Below are 22,070 nucleotides of genomic sequence, written 5' to 3' on the forward strand. Positions count from 1 at the left end.
AGAGGAAGTGCAAGACTCTTCCCGTCTGTGACTGACTTGTGTCTGACCCCTTGCATGTCCATGTGGGAAAGCTAAAAGAAGAGTTGGCATCTTCCCTCATGTTTTGTAGAACACCCATTGGACTTCTGCTTAAAGGCACGGGACAATATATCCTTTACTTACTTTCATACACCTGAACTGAGCTACAAACAACAAAATAAAGACAGAAAAGGAAGAATACTTGACTTGTGTCAACATTCTTTTTCTTTTTGGAAGAAAGTTATTCAGTCTAATCCTCATGGAATTGGGAGAAATAACAGTAGTGGATTAAAGTTAGAGTTTAAGAAAATACATTTAAATATATTTTTTTGCTTAAAAATGAGTTTCCTCATCATTCAAAGACCTAAGAGTTAAACTACATTGTATACACCTCAGGTATAAATTGACCAAAAGGTCTAATAAACCAGACTATATAAAAAGCAAGAGACTTTTTTTTTTTTTTTTTCAGAAAAATGTATTTGTGTTTTAGCTGATCATATAAAAAACATTGAATTTTAAAAAAAATGTGTATATATTTTTTCAAGTGTTAATGGTTTCACCATTCATTGCAACTACATTCCAAAGTCCTGTACCACCAGGCACATTACCCTTATGTGTGTAGCACAGTGAGCATAATCTTTACACTGAGGTCACTCTCATCACTACTTCCCCAGAGCCGTTATCTTCTGATGAATCTTCCTGAGGTCTCATGCGGTTGAACAGATGTAACAATACATAGCCACACTGAAATCTTGGCGAGGTTAACTGTGTTGGATGAACTAAACTTCTGTTTCGAAATGCAGTCAGTGGTAACCACAATGTCCTTCCTGCTGAGGGTTCTCCTCGATTGCTCTCTTCTATGTCTGTGGCTTTATTGTAATTTAACACATCCCAGTGTAGATTCACAGCCCTCCAGCGCTTAAACACTCGATAAACAGATGCACCTTCATGCACTATCAGTCCTGAAATGAAGAAAAAAAAAAATCAGTTTGTACAAAATGTCACTGGATACCATTTTGAGAGCAAATACAGATGTAACACATTGTAATGAATCTGGCAACTGCCAGAGCCTATTAAATTACTTGTAACTCTGATAATTCAAATAAATTGTACATATGCAATATAACTGGATATTTATATGTTTAAGATTGGGAGGCAGGAACATGTAGAGGAAATAAAATTGTTCTGAATGAAAGCTCAACATAGCCAATACTGGAATAATCAGAGCATGCCCAACTAAAGAAAGTATTTAGGTTTAAGTAAACCAATATAAAATAACCTTACTGGCAGATTTGTAAATTGACTGTTTATGTTACTGTTATCCTTGTTCATGGTAAGCACTATTTACTGAGATTCGTACTGGTGTAAGTAGATCTTCAAGTTAGTTAGACCTTCTGTAATGGACAGAATGGTCTTAAATTTATTTAAGAGCGTTTTGTAGAATTCAGTACAGATACAAACAAATTTAACTGTTTTCACATTCTTAGTTCAACATGGGAGCACAGATTTATGAAAACCTGAAACAGCTGTAAGTATAATGACTGTCCTGTCTTGCTTCAGTAGAGCGAGAAGAAATTAAATGTTATTATTAACTATGATTAGTATGGCAAGGATGACAGGCTTTCTTCTGTCTCTTCAAAATTCAGTAGCCAACAGTTAAGAAACATCTTTTTTGTTGAGGCAGAGTTTTAAAAAGTCCTTCAAGGAAAATACAGAGTATCTGGAGTCCTCAATAGACCAATCTGCTTATAAGCTTCCATGTAGCTAATATTTATGCTTTTTGTATGCATACAAGCAATTTATTTACTTAAATGAAACTCTTCATTTTTTGTATGTGCGTTTATATCTATATGTATTCATACACACACTCTTTATGTGTAAATATTTCAAACATGGGTTTAGTGGGGAGACACAAGGGGCTTCAGCCTTCTTATCAGGTTTTTCCCCTGTTCCTCAACTTGCCTGGTGACTTAGACAGTCCTGAGCAATGTCACATGTTTCCTCTGACTCCCTGCTTTGGGAGGAGAACAATCTGCCTGGCCAAACACATTTGTAACTTTTTTGTGCAGTGTGTTTCTTGCCTAAAATTTTCCTATACATGGTCACATCTATAATATGATCTGCAGTGTCACAGCCTATATAGTCCTTTATCCCAAGAGATTGTATATCACCTGTTCCTACACAACAAAATTGTGATTTAAGTGTCTGAGGTCTCTTAGCACGGTTAACTGATACCAGAAAAGAGACATTCAAAGAAAGATGGCACAAGCAGAACAGATGATAAAAACATTTATATGAACAGCAAACCTCAGATTCAAGTGCAATGATTTGCAGATAGCAATGCCTACTCTAACACATTTTTAAAGATCATTACACTGAAAGATGGTGAAACACAAAGGTTGCTTTCAGAAGGATATGATAGCAAATGTAGCATCTCTGTAAGGTGTTCAAGTTGCCTAGATTTTATTGAAGCATCCGATACAGCAAAACTAACACAATATAAACTTAATTAAATGTCACATATTCTAAATGTATTTTGTATCAGCACAGCATTTTAGTGGAAAATTTTCTTGATTGCAAGATGTCTATCTTCATCTTTTCAGATATATATAAAGAAAGCTGTCCTAAAAATTTAGCAGTCATGTAAATACATAAATGCACCTTCAAGACTGGCTATATTGCCTTAAAAAGGATAAATGCATTTGATCATGTACAAAATCTACAAACCAAATAAGCCATGGTTTTATTGCTGTGACAAAGATCCCCCCTTTTTTTTTTCTGTTGGATTTCCTATAGAATGGTAAGGGAGATGAGCAAAATTTTCCCTCTGCTTGTCACTGGATCATAGTATTTTTTGTCCCAATTTCCCTCAAGACTATGATGAAGCAAAATTGAGAGAACTTATTTACTCCAGTGTAAAGATTTTTGATACCTGCCTACACTCCACTGGAACTTGAATAATAACTTTCGGAATAGAGAAGGAAGCAGTTAAGAAAGGATCATTGAGGTACATGAATTAAACAGTCAAAATTATCCTCTCAAAATTATGACAGAGAAGTCTTAGGACTTCTTTTGGGGAGCTCTTTTTTACTGTTTTTGAGCTTTCAGGATTTACTGAAATTATGTTTCCAAAGTTTTTTCGACAATGGCAAGGAAGAGAATTTTTCTTTAAAATGGAAGCTGTTATTCACATATGCTCTAAAAGAACTACCGAACAAAGGATCAAATATTGCAAGGCTTGAAATAAAGTTGTCAGATTTGGAGAAAAGGAGCACTTTCATAATTCCTTCCATAAAAAGCTTTATTTCCCACCTGATAAAACTACAGATTGAAAAAGACCTATGTAGAAGAGGCAAAAGAATTCCGATAGATCTTTTGTCTCTTTGAAAGGTATTTTCCAGGGAGGGGGGGAGAAAAAGCTCTGAATACCAATGCTTCCAAGACCACAAACAATCTGGGTAAGGTTTAAATGCTGGAGATTTTCCAGTTCCAGAGAAGTTCTGAGGTTCAAAATATAAGTAACTACAGTGAAGCTGTAAGAAAATGGCAGAGAGTCTTCTTTTTTCTTAAGAGTTCCACAGCAATGAATGAGGATATGAGAGAGAAAACAAGGATAAATCCATGCGTAATACTGACTTGTTCCAAACACCATGATTCCAACAGCACGGAGGACATAGTTGCACAGTTCTAGGGAAAAAAAATTACTTGTTTACCCAGATGATCCCAAGAGGAAGTGTTAGAATTCACTACTGTTAGCTGTTCTGACTTTCTGTCCAATTAATATCTACAAGGAACAGAGTTTTGGGATGATGGACCTGGCAAAATCTCCTAAGGCTCTAAGAACACTTTACATTTGGCATTTATGTCTAAGATGTAGGGATTTTACTGGGATCCAGACAATAGGATTATAGAGACATCATAATTTTCTTTTCTTTTATTGCCAAGTGTTATGACATTCTTTCACTCTATCCAAAGGATTTCTTACTCTGAGTCACAAGCCCACTTGAAGTTTTTTATACTGAATGTCTTTACAAGCAGGCAACTCATCATATATTATTCATATTTGGTGGTATTAGGTTCTAAAGTTGTCTTATTTATCACACTAATCCTACTTATAATCATTTAGGAATGGTCCTCCCAGAAACATCACAAACTTTTGCGAGGGAATAAAAGAACCTTTTCAGAAACAGAGTTTACCACTGGACAAAATGCCATCTCTTAGTACTATTCTAGGGCCCACAGACATAAAAAAAATGCAATAAATTGCTCAAAGCATTAAAGTAAAACATGTCCTCTCTAAAAATAGCAATATAACTCTTTCTAAACTATTTACAATTAGATCTAATGTGGAAAACCAAAAATACTTCTGACTAGAGAAGTATTAACTGCCACTAGATGTGCTCATTATAAGTAACCTTAGCCTGTACATTTCTACAATTAAGGAGTTACACAAATGTTGCTAGGCTTCAAGTTCCTTGATGAGGAAGAAAGAGGCTGTCAGAGGGCTATTCACACCTCACATTGGCTCCCATCTCTTACTCCCTAGCCATAGTACTACTGGTACCACTCACGTCTCTAGTGCAATGTTACAATTGCTTTTCACGCTCTAAAGGAGCTGCACTGTTGTTCTGGGATTGCAAGTGAGCTGTTATTATTTGTGAGAGATTTTGTTCATGTTAGAACCATTTATGACTAGTAGTTATGATTATATTCTGGTGAAAATATATAAAATTATATGACTTCACTGTTATGAGAAATAATTGCTAGGTCTATAAAGTAGAATGGCAAAGGCTTGGTGTACTGTCCTTCAGCAGCTAAATAAGGGCTTTATATTATTAATTCCTTTCATATCAGCTCATGAACTCACTGTCTTTGGTAATCCCTACATGGATGGCCTGATCCTAGTTCTACTTGATTAAAATGTTCAAGGTTTCCCTTAGGAAAACTACCATCAGTAAGAGAGAATAGGTTTACGCCCAGTTTAGACGCAGAAATGTAGAAACTAGTGACTTGAGGTTCTGATAAGTAAAAACAATCCTGTCAGGAAGAATTCTGGAAAAATTTAGAGTAGAACAAGGAGAACAATGAATACCAATAAAATATGTACACTGGAATGAAAAGAACATATTCTACTGGTGATCTGTAATCTTTGGGATTATTTTTTGTGAAAAGTGAAACAAGACCAAGAATTAAAATACAAGTTACATGTAATTTAATTGAGAAGAAAGTGGGTGGCATGCTACATACAGTATATAAATCAATCATTGGGAAAACAAATTAAAATATGCAAGTTTTCAAAGATGTCATATAATACATCAGTACCTTTAGGCAAACTGCTTTTAAAAATAATGACAACAAAACATTTCAAAAAGTACAGTTATTTACACTTCACAAATGACCAAAAATATTCACATTGTTTATGTAAAGCTATAGGGAGACATAACTGAAGGCAGTTGGAATAAGTCTTGGTCACACCACCAGTAACTCAAGCACTTGTCTTGAAATTTGTGCTGCACATGAAAACCCATATGCCTGCATAGATTTTTCATTGAAATAAAGAGAGATTCCAGTGGGAGTATAGGTATTCGCTCACTGTAAATCCTGTTGAAAACTAAGAGAATGCCATGGATGACTAAACACAAATGAGAGGAGAGAAGATACTAAGTGAGAACTGTAAGCATTACAAGCTTTATGATATAAGAGATTATATCCAATATGCAATGATAAGATCATATGTTAATACCTTTGGGAAGTCATCAGCATAATAGCCAGTGTTGTGGGTTTTTTAAATCATTAATGAGTAATAATTGCATCCATCTATTAGAGAATTTTATTCAAACATTTTAAATTAAAACTATCAACCTAAAATCCCTCACTTTATGATGAAAGAAAAAGATAATATTGAATAAAGTTGAATATATTAATAAATATTTTCAAGAGTTACAAGAACTCCTGGTCTTACAAGCTTACAGAACGCAGATTACTTGAAAATATATGCAGAATAAGTGGGGTCTATGAATCTGGATCATCAGAATTCTACAACTAGCAGACCTCCTTTGTACAGCTTTCTGAATTTCCAGATATAGTTTAGTAAACTGTGAAGTCATATCTGCACTGAACTTCATAATTACAAAACAGTGTCCAAATATGTTTAATTATAGTCAGTTTTACATAAAAATTTCCATGTGTTATTTATGATGGGACTATAAAACATGCATTTATGTAATTAAAGGCAAGTCAGTTGATCTGGTGGGTGAAGACAGCTGCACATTGACTTTGCTCCTGCATGGTGCCACTTAGGCTAGAAGCTGCATAGCCACCTGAGGTACGTGTTAGTTCAGTGGCTTCCAGTCCAGAGATGTCTTGAGCCTGGCTGGCTAGAAAGGCAGCCTACGTAACTGCATGTACCAACTTACTAAAGGCTCGCCTTATAATAGCTTACTTCTACAGATAAATACGCTAATATTTCTCATCACCCATAGATGTTCTCAATTGATTTTGAGATTAATTTGGTTCAGGTGTTTTAACAGTAAAACAAATGGAAAGAAATTGAAATAGTTTGAAAAAACTGGTTATTCCAACTAGCTGATGCATACCAAAGTAATTTTTTCTTTACAATTGTAATCTTTGTGAAAAAAAACCACAAACAAACAGAACTCCATAGACATGAAAAGTTTAGAATGCCTGAAGCACATTTTGTCTTCATTTAGTGTTTTTTAAATAAAAGCAAAACCCTTAATATTAAGTGTTAAGCCAGAAAAAGTGGTATTCAGGAACCAGCATTTAAGAGGGCATATAGCAGAGCCCTTTTTTCCATTTAAAAGCTGAGCACTTGTCCAGAGTATTAGAGACCAAGATTCTGTTCATTTTTCTGTCTGAGAAGATTTGGGTTCACAGAAGAAAGCTTGTGTTCTGAAATATTCCAGAGTGGGCTTCTCTTAGAAAAATTACAAAATAAACAGAACTGCTGATACAGCTGAAATATAAATACTCTTACAGTAATGGGATGGTTTCAATAAAAGATGATATGGCTTTATGGTTGGAGCAAAAGCCTTGATATTAGGATTCACTCTGTTTCTTTGCACCTTATTGAGCAGAATTCAGCACTGTCCTCCTGAATTCTTATACATGAGATTGGGACAACATCAACATTTACGACTCAGAAATCTCAAAGCAAACATCAGATAGCATTTGACTTCTGGATTTTCCTAGAACTGAAATTCTAAGAATGTGGTTTAAGCTTTACCGTAATTATTAAATTTTCTCTGCAAATAATCATAGCTATTCTATCAATTCAAGGCTGTTTTCTCAAATATTAAAGGGATTGCTGGGTCCAGTATATTTTCAGAAATTTCAAAACTGGTCAAAATAGCTTTGCAGTAAGTTGCATTTTCTGTTACAAAATTTCAGCTAGAGTTAAATTTGGGTTGTTCAACCTGGAGACAAGAAGGCTCCAGGGACACCTTAGAGCAGCCTTCCAGAACCTAAAGGAGACCTACAGGAAATCTGGAGAGGGACTGTTTACAAGGTCATGTAGAGATAGGTCAAGGGGTAATGGCCTTAAGCTGAAGGAGGGGAGATTTAGATTAGATATTAGGAAGAAATTCTTCACTGTGAGGGTGGTGAGGCACTGGAACAGGTTGCCCAGAGAGGTTGTGGATGCCCCCTCCCTGGAAGTGTTCAAGGCCAGGTTGGATGGGGCTTTGGGCACCCTGATCTAGTGGAGGGTGTCCCTGCCCACAGCAGGGGGGTTGGATCTAGATGATCTTTAAGGTCCCTTCCAACCCAAATCATTCTATGATTCTATGATTATTTTCATCTATTTAACTTCCTGAACTTTGCTAGGTGCCAATTTTTTCAAGAAATTGAAACTGATCCTGTTCTCATCACAAAGATCTTGGGGAGACACTTTGATGAATCTGAAAGTAAAGTTTCTTTGGTTCTTTTCTCTTTGCAGTATTTGTAACACTGTAAAAAGCAGTATTTGCCAAAGGTACCATCTGAGAATAAATCTGCAAAGAACTGGAGTGATCGATTAGAGTGACCAATTAGAAAAATAGATATAGTCACAGTCTTAAACCACAGTCTGTGCTATTTAAAGATTTTGAGCTTACCTATGCATACTAGATCCATAAAACCATACATTCCATAGCAGATTTGAAAAAGGATGTCCTTTCTTTGCCATACTGCATAAGGGCTGAAGGCTGACCATAGAAGCCAAGTCACACTTGCTACTAAGAACAGAGATCCTAGGATTACAGCAACCATCTGCACTTTCTCAACCAGTGTTATAGTAATGCTTTGCCACTAAAAGAGAAACAAAGTTGTATAAGATAAAAATGTTATTTTCTGTGATTGTACATTCAACTCCACTTTTTTTCCTGAAATCAGAAATTATTTTAATACTTATACATATCTTCATAGGTCTTTACTAATATCCTTGATACTGAAATTTTATATATTTTTTTTACCTATTTCACTTTTGGTTAAAGTGAAACTAATAGTTGCTTCCCCATCCCCTCCAGCGTCACTACCATCACCATCTAGCTGTGAACTTCAGAAGAGTTAGTAGTTTTATTTGTTTTGAATACACAGGCAAAAAAAGATTTAGTCTTGGTAATGGAACTCAGCCTTTCATATTTGTAGGCTAATGAAGACAATAAAAAAAAAATGTTGGGAAGACAATCTTAAGTATGTTTCATGTTAGTGTGACAAGTTGAAAGTGACAACTTTCCTTTCCATCCTGCCCCCCTCAAGTCTGAAGCCATTTTCCACCTTCCTGGTGCCCATCAAAGAAGTTCCAGGCTATCTCCAGACATACTGAGGTAGTTGGATTAGCCAGTGTTAATATTACAAAGAGACGCCTGCAGCCTAGTATGGAAGCAACCTGAAGACTCAGGATGAGCCCTGAATATAGGTAGCGTGAACATTTCTTTTCAGTGCACCTCAATTACCTCCTCCTTTCCAGGGAAGGCTGTATCCTCTGTATGTGAGGTGACTCAGATTTATGGTGTGACAAGATTTAAACATAAAAGAGTATGCTTACTGAATTCTGTCAAGATAGGAACAGAAATAAAATTTTGTTAAAACAGAGTCACAAAAGCAAAACACAGCGTAAGGAAAAAAGAATTCTAGATTACCTTCGACATATATGGTCTTTCTTGGCCATAATTGTCGAAATTAGCTTGGCAGGCTCCCCAGTCTAACCCCATCACCTGTTCCAGAGCTAATACGCAGACTTTGTAGACTGCTATCTTTTCTGTTCCTAACTTGGAACATACCTGCCCTCTTATACGGTTCCAACATAGAATAAGTGGAGAAAGAGCTACTGAAGTAGGGGTTCTATTACCTCTTTTTCCATCTGGCAATAATTTTTCCTTTTTACTGCTACTTTATGAAAGCTTTCTCTTTTTACCAGCAGTTGGGTACCCAGTACTATATGATCATAGGATGCTAGAATAAGCCAGGTGGCAAGGGGCTGTTGGAGGTGTCTCGTTCAACTTCCTGCTCAAAACAGGGTCAGTGATGAGGTCAGACCAAGTTGCTCAGGGCTTTATTCAGTAACACCTTGAAAACCTCCAAGCATGGAGACTGTTCAGCCTCTCTGGGCAGCCTGTTGCACTTTTGACTGTGCTCAGGTTGCAAAATGTTTTTCTTAAAAAAAGTTTTTCTTATATCCAGGCTGATCCTCTTTCATTCCAACTTATGCTCACTTCCTCCCATGAAGTAGCCCTGTGAAGAGCCTGGGTGACCAGTGAGGCCCTCTGCCCCTTTCTTCTCTTTCAGCATTTGCCATTAACTTTTTTACTGTTGCCTGCCTAATTTGCACATCTGGTGCTGCATGCCTTTTTTTGTTGTAGCCTTCTGAATATAACAGTACAAAAAGATAGCTGTATAACAATTTTTAAATTGTCTATCTTGAAATACCATCCTTTTATAATAAACTTTATTAAACTTGTACTAGCTATTTCATTGAACTTCAGGGTTTGGCATAGGGCTATTCATATTAAAGAATACCTTTTTTATGGTAAAGCAACTATGGATACTCATTTTCTTTGTTAGAAATTTTTTTCTAAGGTGAAGGAAGATCATTAACAAGTGATGCATGACAGAATGGTGTGAGCTTCTCATGATTCAGATATTACTTGTATACAGGATTTAAATGTCAGGACTGAAATTCATAGAACTCTCTTTAGACTCTATAGGGATATGTTCAACAAAATTATTTTTCATTTCTCAGCTGAAGCCACATAGTGTGACTTGGCAGAAAACTGTCAAAAATGCTGTTGGTTATGTATCTCTTTCTATCTTCTTTCATTATCAGTGTGAGACAGACCTGTAATAAAATTGTTCAGAATGCCTGAAATCAAAGTGCATTTACATGAAGTAAAGCTTTAAGTGTCAGAAAATATTAGACTGTCAAATTCGTGGAAGAAGCTGGCAATAAATGGAAAAAATTGTTATATCAGATCTTTCACAATGTAATTTCAGCAATGCAGAAGTTCCTAAATATATCAGCTTATTTTGATTTTCTTTTTTATCTTTAAACTTAGATTACTCATAATTATTCTAATTATTCTGCAAAGATAGCACTGAACAGAAGGAAAAGTAGTCCAAACATTTGGGATAAGTAATGTAGCATGCAGTCTACATATAAAGCCCATCCCTTATTCTGGTGTTGTCTGACAACCAATTGCTATTCCAGTCTCCCACTTCCAACCAGAATAACCACTCCTACCATCTTTTTCCATCTCATGATGGCTTTTGTTGGCTTACCCAAACTTTTTCTTTCTAAAAAAGCTTGACCTTGAAAAGTCCTAAGAAACACAGATATGACCCTCACCGCTTCCTAGCATCTTCTCAGTAATGTATTCTAGTTATTTTGCTGTTCTCTTGATCAGATTAATTGTCTGTCGAGAATACAAGCAATAGAATCTCTCAACCTCAATAAATTCAATAATTCCAAAGATTCACCAAATTAGCACACTAGCAACCAGGAAGGGGAGCCACCCCAATTACTGAGAAAATGCTCAAGTGTTCCACAGGTTGTATTTCCTAACTCCTTTGCCTGTAAAAATCAAAGAACAGTTACAAAACAAAAACCAGCAAAACAAAACAACCAAGAACCACAAAAGGGGGTTGGATGTTTTCTGCTATTACTCATCTACTTTGGCCTTTGTGGTATTGACTGCCTTTCTTCTACAAAAGAAACTGGAGTCCTCCACCTTCCTCAATATGAAGGTCAGCAATAACCAAGCAATTTAAACATTTTTAGGAAAGTTACCTCCCTATTAGTGTAATCTCTAAGTTAAACTAATTGATGACATCCCACAGTAGGCAGAGGAGGAAGGTCTGTATGCATGAGATGGAAAGCATTCAAGAGGCCCAGAAAGTTTTATGCGAAACTGCTGACTTGCAGTAACTAACTAGTGCTAGGCAGTCTGCCATAAGAATCCAACACCATAAAAGTGATGGGGGGGATGGATTGCTATTAAGCTCTAACACGTGATCAGTTTGAGGACCTTGGTTTCTGTGTATATCTCTCCTTAATACTAATGGCAAAAAGATGGTGGATGTTCCTAATGGCTAACTTACCTCAACTGAAATTTCCTCCTCCTTGCCCCTCTCCAATCAGTTTTGATTCAGAACAGTCTGAGATTGCCTCTTGGGAAATGACTGTCTTGATTTTTTTCCCGCAAGTTTTACTGAGTTTGGGTACAAATTATAAAAAGTGAACAGATCTTATTGAGATAGGCATATGTTTCACATAACGAAGAAGGTATTCTGTAGTTATGACATGACTCATATGTAAATAAGTTTGGAAGGTTCAGTCCTTTACTTAGCCATGGACGGTATTAGCTTATAGGCAATGAGAGGAACTACATAGGACTGTATTTTTTCATGGCATTGCATTTCATAACAAGGCTTGTGAAGAGGAACTGGAGTTGTGGTCACACTGTTTTCTTCTACCTGAAATCTTACTCACAGCATAACTAATATGTGTAAGTATACACTCTGCCAGACACCCAGGAACAGAAGGCTCTTTCTCAAAGAGTAAGATTCTTTTTATAGTATCAAAAGCCAGTTAAACTTTATTTGATTTCTCACAATCATTTACCTTATTGTATGCCCTGTTACATGTTGTTATAATCACTTCACCTTTTAATGTCAAATTAACGGCTTACAATAAAGAGATCACAAAAATAATGTAGTAAAATAATTCTGTGATAGTTAACATTGAGAAATTGTATTGAGAACTTAACAGACTGAATTATTTAACATTCCAAATTGAATGATCTCATTATTAGTGTGTCATAATTTAAATCCATTATTTCCATATAAGTGTTTCTCATTTTCTTCATATAACTTGTCTCACAACTCTTAATTGCTCATGATTATAAATTATATTATGACTTCCTAATTTGTTTTTGTCATTTGCTGATTATACATTCCATAATCAGTAACAGTTCTTTTAGCTAAGTATTTTGCCAAGTTAGAAAAGATCTATACAGCCTTTTAGCGTCAGCTTCTCTAAAGCACATGACCCTAAAAAATATTATGAGAAAGATTACCATTTTTGCTTAAAAACTAAAAATTGAAATAAAATTTTAACTATTTCGTATCAATTATAATGATGCTGTGAGTAATTTTTCAGACATATTCATAAAAAAATCATTTAAATTTCTATGAAATAGGATGTCATTTCATATTCCTTCCCATCATATTTGTAGTGTTATGATGTACCATGCCTTCCCTGATGCCCATGAAAAGAACGCATTTTACTTTAATATACAAATGATGATGAAATCTTCCTTTGAAAATGGCACCTTCATAAACAAATTATAATTCATACCTCTGATTTTAATGTAATACTGTCTGTCCCTTGAAAACTTCCTATACTTTTACTTCTACTGACACTTCATTAAGTTTGGCTCTTTTAATCTTTTATTTACACTGGTCTTCCTTTCATGAATCATTTGGGAGTGTAGTACATTAATGGTACACTATAGTTCTAATGCTGACCCCAGAAACATTGCTCCTCTTCTTCTAAGGGCTCCGTCCAACAGAAATACTGCATAATTTCATGTTTTTTGAGCTTCAGACTTCCAGAAGTTGAAAGAAACATATTGCTTTGATGGACTAATTGTTGGAGTTAATACAGTTATATGCATGTCCTTACTAGCATAAAGATGGGTGTAATATTCAAAGATCTGTCATCTCTGAGATAAATCGATATTAACTTGACTTTTTTTAATGGTGCCTTGTAAAAGCCCATTGATTATTGTAAAATACATGGCAGAAAAGTAATCTAAAAAGTATTGACTGAGACCGTGCTTGTACTTAGAATGTTACATGAAAAATGCAATGAAACTATACGTTTTCCTACATCCTTAATAAAGAACATACGAAATTTCCTTATGAGTCCCCAAATGCGTACCTGCTTCAACTGTTCCAATTTGTAATCCACCAAAATTCCTTAAACCAAAGAGCTGTTTGAGGTTACCTCACTCTGTTCTCTCAGAAACACAGCTTATTATGGACACTGCTGACTGAAGCCTTTCATTCCCTCTAGTCATTCTGGAGTGCAGATATTATATAAAAGTAACTAAAAATAGCTGGCTGTAACTTATTATAACATAACATGATTAACCTGAAGATGTATCAATTATATGACTTCAAAAAGTTTTTGTTAGATTGCTCTAATTGCTCCAATTGCTAGAATCAGACAGCTCTGACAAGAAAAAGTTCTTTCCTACTGTCACTCGCTATACATAATAGGATTTGCAGTCTGTGTATGTATGAACAAAACTCTTCCAAAAGCAAAAGAACACAATTATTTAGGTCCAACAAATCATTTTTAAAATGCCTGTGCCTTACTTGTTAGTAGTCTAGATGATTAGATAATTTTCTAACATGTTTTGCAGTAAGCAGACATTGACTACATGATTTAATATGCAGTGATATTGTTAACTTATTGACCAGCCTGGATGGAAAAATGCATAGTTTTGAATACACATACACACAAAAAAACCCCATTTGAAAGCTATAGGCTTCTATTTTCATGTCTTTTTTTTAAAAAAAAAGAATCAACGCCACAAAAATTGCAGCTCGCCATTAATGCTTACCTATTTTGATAAATTATTAACAATTAGAGTGCCTGTAGCCATAATGCCCATTATCTTTTCATGTATCAGAGAGCATGTACACGACTGAGTAGAACATCTACACCTACAGTCGATGCATCTCAGATTTCTGAGTGCCCAGAAGCCTGGACATCCTGCGCAATGTACAAAATCTTCACATGCTATTACATTCACCTTTCAAAATCTTATTATTTATTAAGCAGAATAGTTTAACATTTTATCTTATGATTTTTTAAATGATGTTAGAAACAAGATCTGAGACCACAAGCAGAGCTGTGATGAAAACTGTATTAGTCTCACATTATTTTTTCTCTAAGAAATTATTAGTAGTTATCATTTGCTGCTGGCCAAAAATAAAAGGAATGAGGCAAGACTGCCGCACTGTGTGTGACCATTTTCACTCTCTTAGAGCCAGAAAGTGAGTATTTAGTTTTAATGGTACATGGAGGTGAACTCCCTCTCCACTTTGAGGCATTCAGAGTTTCTGGAAATATCAACTCCTGCTGATTAAAATAAGGCTATTAATCCTGTCTGTTAATCCTCCGTCTATTAAAATAAGGATTGTAATTTTATCCAGTCTCAAAAGAAAGGCTGGCCCTTTACTAATGAGCATACTTGAACCAAGAATTACTCCACAGTAACTAATATAGTATTCTCAACACCTAAAAGCATATGAAACAAAAATATGAAACCTGCTAAATGTCCTATTTGTATCAAGTAGTATTTTTTTTTCTAATTCCTGATTTCTCCTTTTCATTAAGAATTGCCTGTCAATCTACCAGGACCAAATTCTGCCCAAAATATCTATCACAGAATACTTAAAAGTCATGGTGTGTTGTAGAGATGTATCTGTGAGAAATATGTAAGGTTAAAGTGAATTATCCTCAAGTCAGCTTTTAACTCATATGAGACTCTAAGCAATTAAGTTTAGCTTTGTGGCTTAGTTTGTCAGTATTTTGGACATGCCATGGACGTGTATATTTGGTGAAAGCCAGTGAATGAAAATTACCACCTTATGTGAATAAATACTATTCCTACTGTAAAGTAGGAACTGTTCAATTTCTGTTGCAGCTTTATTGGGAATACTGAGTTTCATTGCAACCTAGCTGTACTCTTGATAGCATTATCTGAAAATGAAATATGAATGAATGGAGGAAATGAAAGCCTGCCATGGTTGTTGCATTCTCTGCAACTTAAAGATTATCTGCAAAACTAAACTGAAAACTTAGCTCAAGCATAGACTGTCATGTTATGGGTAGGTCCACATTCCTGGAACAACATTGAGAAAAAAACATTTATTCTAATTACTCAGAGGAAGTAAATCTCAGCAAGATTATAAAACAGCTGTGTGAAGGAGGTATTAACAATTTTCATGCCATCTAGTCATCTAGGAGGGTTGATCTATACAACTCTGTCCTTCTCTTTGGACACAGACAGTATCAAAAAGGGTTCTGCAGTTCCTTTTTCCTTCTCTCCTGGGAAAGGAACTGTTTGCAAATTCTAGCTAAAACTGTTGAATACTTCTAACTGAAAAAAAATGCTTAGTGTGCTTAGGTCATTATGATATTAATGCATTCACCAAAGATGTGTAAAAAATTGCTCAGCATGGAGGGACAGAACAAGACTCTTCCACAAAAATGCCCTGGCCACCAGTTAGTATATAGAGGGATCATCTGTTCTTGATTGTTTCTGTTGATGTCTTCTTGTCTATCTTATTGAAAGTATTCAAGTATTAATTCCAGTTCATTTTCTGAAACTCACATTTCATCTGCTAGCTGGAATTTCCAAAAGTGCTAGCTACTCTTTCTGTCTTTTTGACTCTAAATAATTTTTACAACCCATACAAGAGGAAACACAGAGAGTTCATCTGAGAATATTCTACACCCCAATGGTTGGAGCATTCCCTTGTAAGACACCTTGACGCAAACCCATTGTTCACCTGAGTTAATGCAAGGTTTTAAACTTCCACCTCTGAAGATATTATTTTAATAACTGAGATCTGCATGGTCTTCAGGATATTCAATAGTAGAACTCCTTCCAAGTAATTTATTGGAACACTTCCAGTTCCCATACAATACATAGATGTTCACTGAACCAAAGAGAAAGTAAATGAAATTGATTCCTCTATTCACGTCACCTCCATAGGGATGAGCAGGAAGATGATTTTAGTATGGTACAAAGCATGAGGAACTATTTCTGACACTGGCCTATTTCAGTGGGTTCTGGATGCTGAAAAAGAGGCCTTTCCTGGAAAAGAACCATATAAATGATGTGAAGGTGGAAGAAATGCCATATAATTGGAATTTTAAAGTTCAAAGTTCCCAGTTTACTGAAAGAAGATTGAAAGAGGACTCTTCTAAAGCATTTAAGTACTGTAAAAGGGGTAGAAAATGCTAAGCATTAATGTGTTTTTCCAATCCAGGCACAACACAAAATTATGGTTAGATGAAGGAGCCAAAGAATGCAGATGTACAAACAAATTCAATTGGATAAGCACAGTTAAGTTATAAAGCATCAATTACCAACATTTTGTTTAAAGTACACAGTATTTACCTCTTCCCACTATCTGCTTCCAGGTAGTCTATGAATGCAAAGACATGAAATCAAGTAGTGCATCACCATCTATTGTCACTGGATTCCCCTGCATCCTGAAGCAACATTATTCACAGCTGAGAATCAGGGACTTCACGATAGTTCTGGCACAAAACAACTCCTTACCCTTGGTTAGGCGCAGGATCTGAAGAAGCGCCTTCAACTGTCCAGTCTTCTTTCTATTGCTATATGGCAATGATGTGTTTCAGCAGTGAAGGGTACTACCTCACCAGAAAACAACTGAGTACAAATATTGGCATCTGGCCTTATTTGGCCCTGAACAAAAATTAATTCACAGAACAGGATCAGAATTTTCATGTGAAAATCTGAAAGATGCATAACATGAGGGAAGAGACAATCCTGATTTCATGTGCTGCTTTGTAAAATACAAAACAAAGGAAACTTCAGATTTTGAGGGCAACAAAAAGACTAAAGAAACATCCTGATTTCAGAGGTAAGGATGTTGCCTTGTCTAATCACTAAGCAAAATTATGTGTATCTTGGGTGAAGGTTAAAAGGCAGGATGATAAGAATACCAAGGTATTATCTACTAGCATGTAATCATGAAGACAATCCTGGGTTCTGGCTTCTACAAAATCTGGCAGAGCCTGCTCTAAAAGTCAGGTAGAATGTAATTTATTAGATTAGCAAATCAATTTGATTCTGTAATCAATTAAATTAGCAATAAATCTTCACTTGACAATTCAGTCATAATTATAAAATTTTAGACTGTAAAAATGAATATAGTAAATAACATATTGCTTGAAAATTTGGCCTAATGGAAGAATTAACTTTATTTATTATAATTGTTTTGTATATTACATATTAGGTATAACAATTAAAACTTGATATAAAAAGCTGCACAATGTGTTTATAAGAATTAATGTTAGCTTGCTGTAATTAATAACTATTAATAATTTAATTTAATTATTTTAATAAAGTTTTTAATTAAAAATCTAATTATCAGCAAATATTAAAAAGTCAATTGCCTTAGTTTTTTCAGTTACTGCTACATAATCACAACTACAAACTAGTAGGTACTGTTATCTGAATCAGTAATCAAATTTTTTCTAATAGTATGGGGTAGCCATGGTTTTGATCACCTAGTTATTCATAAGACTCCACTTTTAAGATCTGAAAATGTATAATATGTAGTGCTTAATTACAGAAAGTGGTAATTTGGATACTAAGTATCATCAAATATGATAGCTCTAGCTGTAAAAAAAATAAAACATTTGCCTTTATAGTATACACTACACCAGAAACTCTGTATTCCTCTCTAACGACATCATGAATGTGTCTGAAATCCCTTGGAATAATTACATTAAATTGCACAATATAACTGATGCTTCTGAACACTGAAAATACCCAGCTTTCTGACTTGTTATATTGTGCATCAGCATCCATAGTACTGCAAGAAGCAATGGTTATAATATCAAAAACTGTAATATCCGTTCATATCATTGTGTTTGAAAATCCCTAAACTATAAATTGTTCTTGGCTTAATGGTGCTTATATGACTTACACATAACCCATGTACCATCTCTTGCAGCACAAATACAGACATACAAATAAAAATACCCTCAGTTTCTCTCAAATATAAAAAGTACCTCAGAGAACGAAAAGTAAGTACATGCTGTCCATATGGAAAAAACCACTTATCAAAGAACCACTTACTCTTCTGCAAATTGTTGCTTTTCAAGTTTATGTCTATAAACACAGACATGTTTTGTTGTCTCTAGACAATAGTCCCCTCTTTACATTCACTAATTATGTATGATGGAGGTACTGGTCCTCTTTTCAGAACAGCAGCTCTCAGATTGCTCTGTCCTACAGTCGGCATTATTTCTGGATTCCTTAACAATATTAACAATAACACTTGAGCTCTAATGAAACTAGTTTAGGGCACTCTTGGAAAAACACCCTCCTAGTGGTTCTATAGGATATAAGTCCTGAAACAACTTGTTACCCACTTGGAAAATTTTTTGCACATAGACTGCTGCTCTTTTTGACCTCTCTGGAATGGATAGAAACAGGCAAGTAGATCTTCAAAAGGCCCTGGTTCTGCCAGTGTAATAAGACAAAAATTCCTTGATATCCAAAGTCTGTGAGCAACTCATCCTTACAAGGATGATGACCAATGAAGACAGTAGGGAAGGTTTCTCCATCTTAGATGGAATTCTCAGTCACTCACTAGACTCTGAGAAACATCAAGACTGCAAGCTGAGAAAACACAGAGCATCTAAGACTGGTGACTGCAGACAGAGCTAATGGAACGTGTCTCAGCACTGTGTAATAGCAAGCACAAGATCTCATGGCTAACAGCATGCAGAGATAACTGTCTCAGACATCTGGTAAGGGGAAAACCTAATACTCTTCTTCAGGTAGGTTTGCCCAGTCAGACCTGGCTGACTGTTAGTAACTTATCCAGCATTCAACTCTGAAGTAGAGAATATCATCTATGGATCAATATCCTAAAAAACTAAATGGAAAAAAAAAAAATCAGGAAAATGGCCAGTATTCTGACACTGACACCAGACAGCTTTTGCTATGCTGTAGTGAAGAGGACCATTTCTGCCCTGTTTGCCTTAACTTGTAAAGGATTCTAAGGGACAAAAGAGATCGAAGGAAGGAATGTATCCTTTCTCCACTCAGGGAGCTGGGAATGAGTGGGCAGCCTCAGTGCTGAAGGAGAAAGGTTGGTATTTTTTGTGACTATGAAAACAAGCCTCGGCAACTTTCCAGTCAAAGAACAGCTTTTAGAATGTCATTTTTGAACGCCTGCTTGTGGTCCACCAAAGTGAAGAAGCTCAGGCTCTCAGCCAACACATTAACCGAATCCAGTGGTGGAATTCTCCAGCAGGCAGCTAAGCAGCTGCTACTTTGGACCCACAACACCCTGCAGCAATGCTGAATACCACAGACTGGCTGAGCAGTAGGATCGCGGCTTTTCAGCACATACAGAAATTTTCAGAAAGTGCTTTGCTTTATGAATGAAAATAAACATGAGGCATGCAAATTAGTCACCCCTTTGGAGCAATGCAAATTTCCACATGAATTTGAGTTTGTGAATAAAAAGAGTAGTCAGCATAGTGACTGAGGGAGGTAGAGAAATAGTCACAAATTTAATGTCGTAACCAAGGGTCACATGCTTAGGTGTTCATATGCCAGAGGCAACAATGGTTCAGTACTTAGATAACCTGGCCAATTCATCAGCAAAGTTAGGGAAAGACTTTTAAAAAAGGAGAGAGTGACACTGGGACAAAGACATGGCTTCTTATTCCCACTTCAGCTATGCTAATTCAGGGTCAGAGGACATGGCACGGAGGAAATGCTAGGTGATTTTTAAGTAAACAGACTTGAAGCCTGTACCTTTGACCCCAAACAAGAAAGGAACCTTTTGGAGGTTATCATGAGGACCCGATGCATGAAAGTTGTACAAAGAAGACAAAGATTCACCTGTGTCACGTGATAAACACCAAGACATCTGAGAGTAACTTTGAACTACCCAAACTACCTTCTCTTCTGAAATAGTCTAGGACAGAAGACTGAAGTCCTTAGATCTTGTAGGTCCTAATGCTGTGGCTAGGTTCATAGCAATTATACCAGCAAGATCTACAAAAGCATGAGGAAAAGGTCAGAGGAAAGATAAGTTTCTAAAATCCCCACAGTCATAAACTCTTCCCAGTGAATGCACAGCAGATTTTCCACAAATTTCTAAACACATTCAAGTATGTGGTATCCATATGTCCTGCTTTCAGCTGAGATAGAATTAATTTTCTTCCTAGTAGCTGGAATAGTGCTGTGTTTTGGATATAGTATGAAAGTAATGTTGATAACACACTGATGTTTTCAGTTGTTGCTGGGTAGTTGCAGTGCCTGCACTAAGTCAAGGACATTTCAGCTTCCCCCGCCCTGCCAGGTGCAGCAGAAGCTGGGAGAGCACAGCCAGGACAGCTGGCCCAGGCTGGCCACAGGGATAGACCCTGCCATAGAACGTCATGCTCTGTATATATGTAAGTGGGGAAGCTAGCCGGGCAGATTCGCTGCTTGGAAACAGACTGGGCATTGGATTGTTTTATTTTATTTTTGCATGTGGTGAACAATTGCATTTGTGCACCACTTGTATTATTGTCATTATTGTTATTATTATTGTTATTACTATTACTATTACTGTTCTCTTCCTTTGTTATTCTATTAAACTGTCTTTAAACCCACGAGGTTTTTTCCATTCTCTTCCCCATCCCCTTGGCAGGGGGAAGGTGAGCGAGCGGCTGTGTGGTGCTCCATTACTGGCTAGGGTTAAACCATGACACCATATCAACTCTCAGCGGAGAAACTCTGAAGTAGACACATTTCCCTACAATAACCAGCAATTTCCCGTATTTTCTAGGTCTTTTACCCAAGGCTACAGGAAGGAAAGGACAGGCTAAAGTAGAGGATTTTGAAATCCCCAAGATGCATTTGATGGTCCCTCTCCTTATCCTGAGTAGCAGATAATATGAAGATCTTCCCCTTAACTTTGACAGATATTAGAAGGCATAAGTAATTAATCAAATTACTATTTGTTGCAAGCATCCATAAAGCAATGAGATGATATGCAACAGTCTGTAAATGCTGCTTAAAGAGGAAGTGACCCTCTTTATTAAGTCTCAGGAGCATTTTAAGTCATCATTGTACATGTAAATACAGGTAAAGTGTCCTTTTTGGAAGGTGACATTGAATGATTGGAGCTTCTGATATTTCTTGTGGTCACTAAAGAAGGACGTTATGTGGAGGACAGTGTTGCAAGTGTAGGAAAATGCTGCACTATGTTCTATTCGTGCTATTCTGCTGTGAACCAGTGAGCTCATATCAGCTGTTATGCCAATTCCTTCAAGTAAAATATGTCAGATTGCTTTCCTCTTATGAAATAGCAGCCCTGAAATTGAGATGCAGAATTTAGTCATCCAAGGAGGAACACAATGTGCTGGGAGTAATCACAAGTTATAGTAGATTGTAAATTGCAGATTGCTCAAATAATAGCCGTGAGAGATACAAAAAGCATTCCATTAAGAAGTAGACTCTGTCTGTCTGTTCTTGTCCGGTGAGCAGAGGGAGCTTCCTTAGCACAAAAGAAGAGAAGGCATGCAGAAGTTTACTCTCATTTTCTGCAGAGTTTCCTGGATGCCAATTTTATGGAATTTGCCTTTTCCAAGATCCTTGTAGTGCTTAGAATAATCTTCTTCCAGTGTCAGCAGAGTACCTAAATAAACATGAAACTAGCAAGTATTTCATCTTGATGGTAAGGTTCATGACTTTCCGAAACTACTAAGG

The 22,070-nt window shown here is 36.2% G+C and overlaps 1 protein-coding gene across 1 annotated transcript in view; it reads right to left on the reverse strand.

Annotated features, from left to right (window-relative positions):
- Positions 1–494: 494 nt before the first annotated feature.
- The window catches only part of MARCHF11 (membrane associated ring-CH-type finger 11), a 31,424-nt gene continuing 9,848 nt past the window's right edge, over positions 495–22,070 (reverse strand). The window contains exons 3-4 of the mRNA XM_054816748.1: positions 8,133–8,325; positions 495–980 (exon numbers count right to left, since the gene is read on the reverse strand). Of these exons, the coding sequence (XP_054672723.1) occupies positions 658–980; positions 8,133–8,325 (516 nt within the window). The 3' untranslated portion in view covers positions 495–657. The remainder of the gene's footprint in view (positions 981–8,132; positions 8,326–22,070) is intronic.

This window comes from Grus americana, chromosome 2, assembly GCF_028858705.1.
Source record: "Grus americana isolate bGruAme1 chromosome 2, bGruAme1.mat, whole genome shotgun sequence".
Lineage (NCBI taxonomy): Eukaryota > Metazoa > Chordata > Aves > Gruiformes > Gruidae > Grus > Grus americana.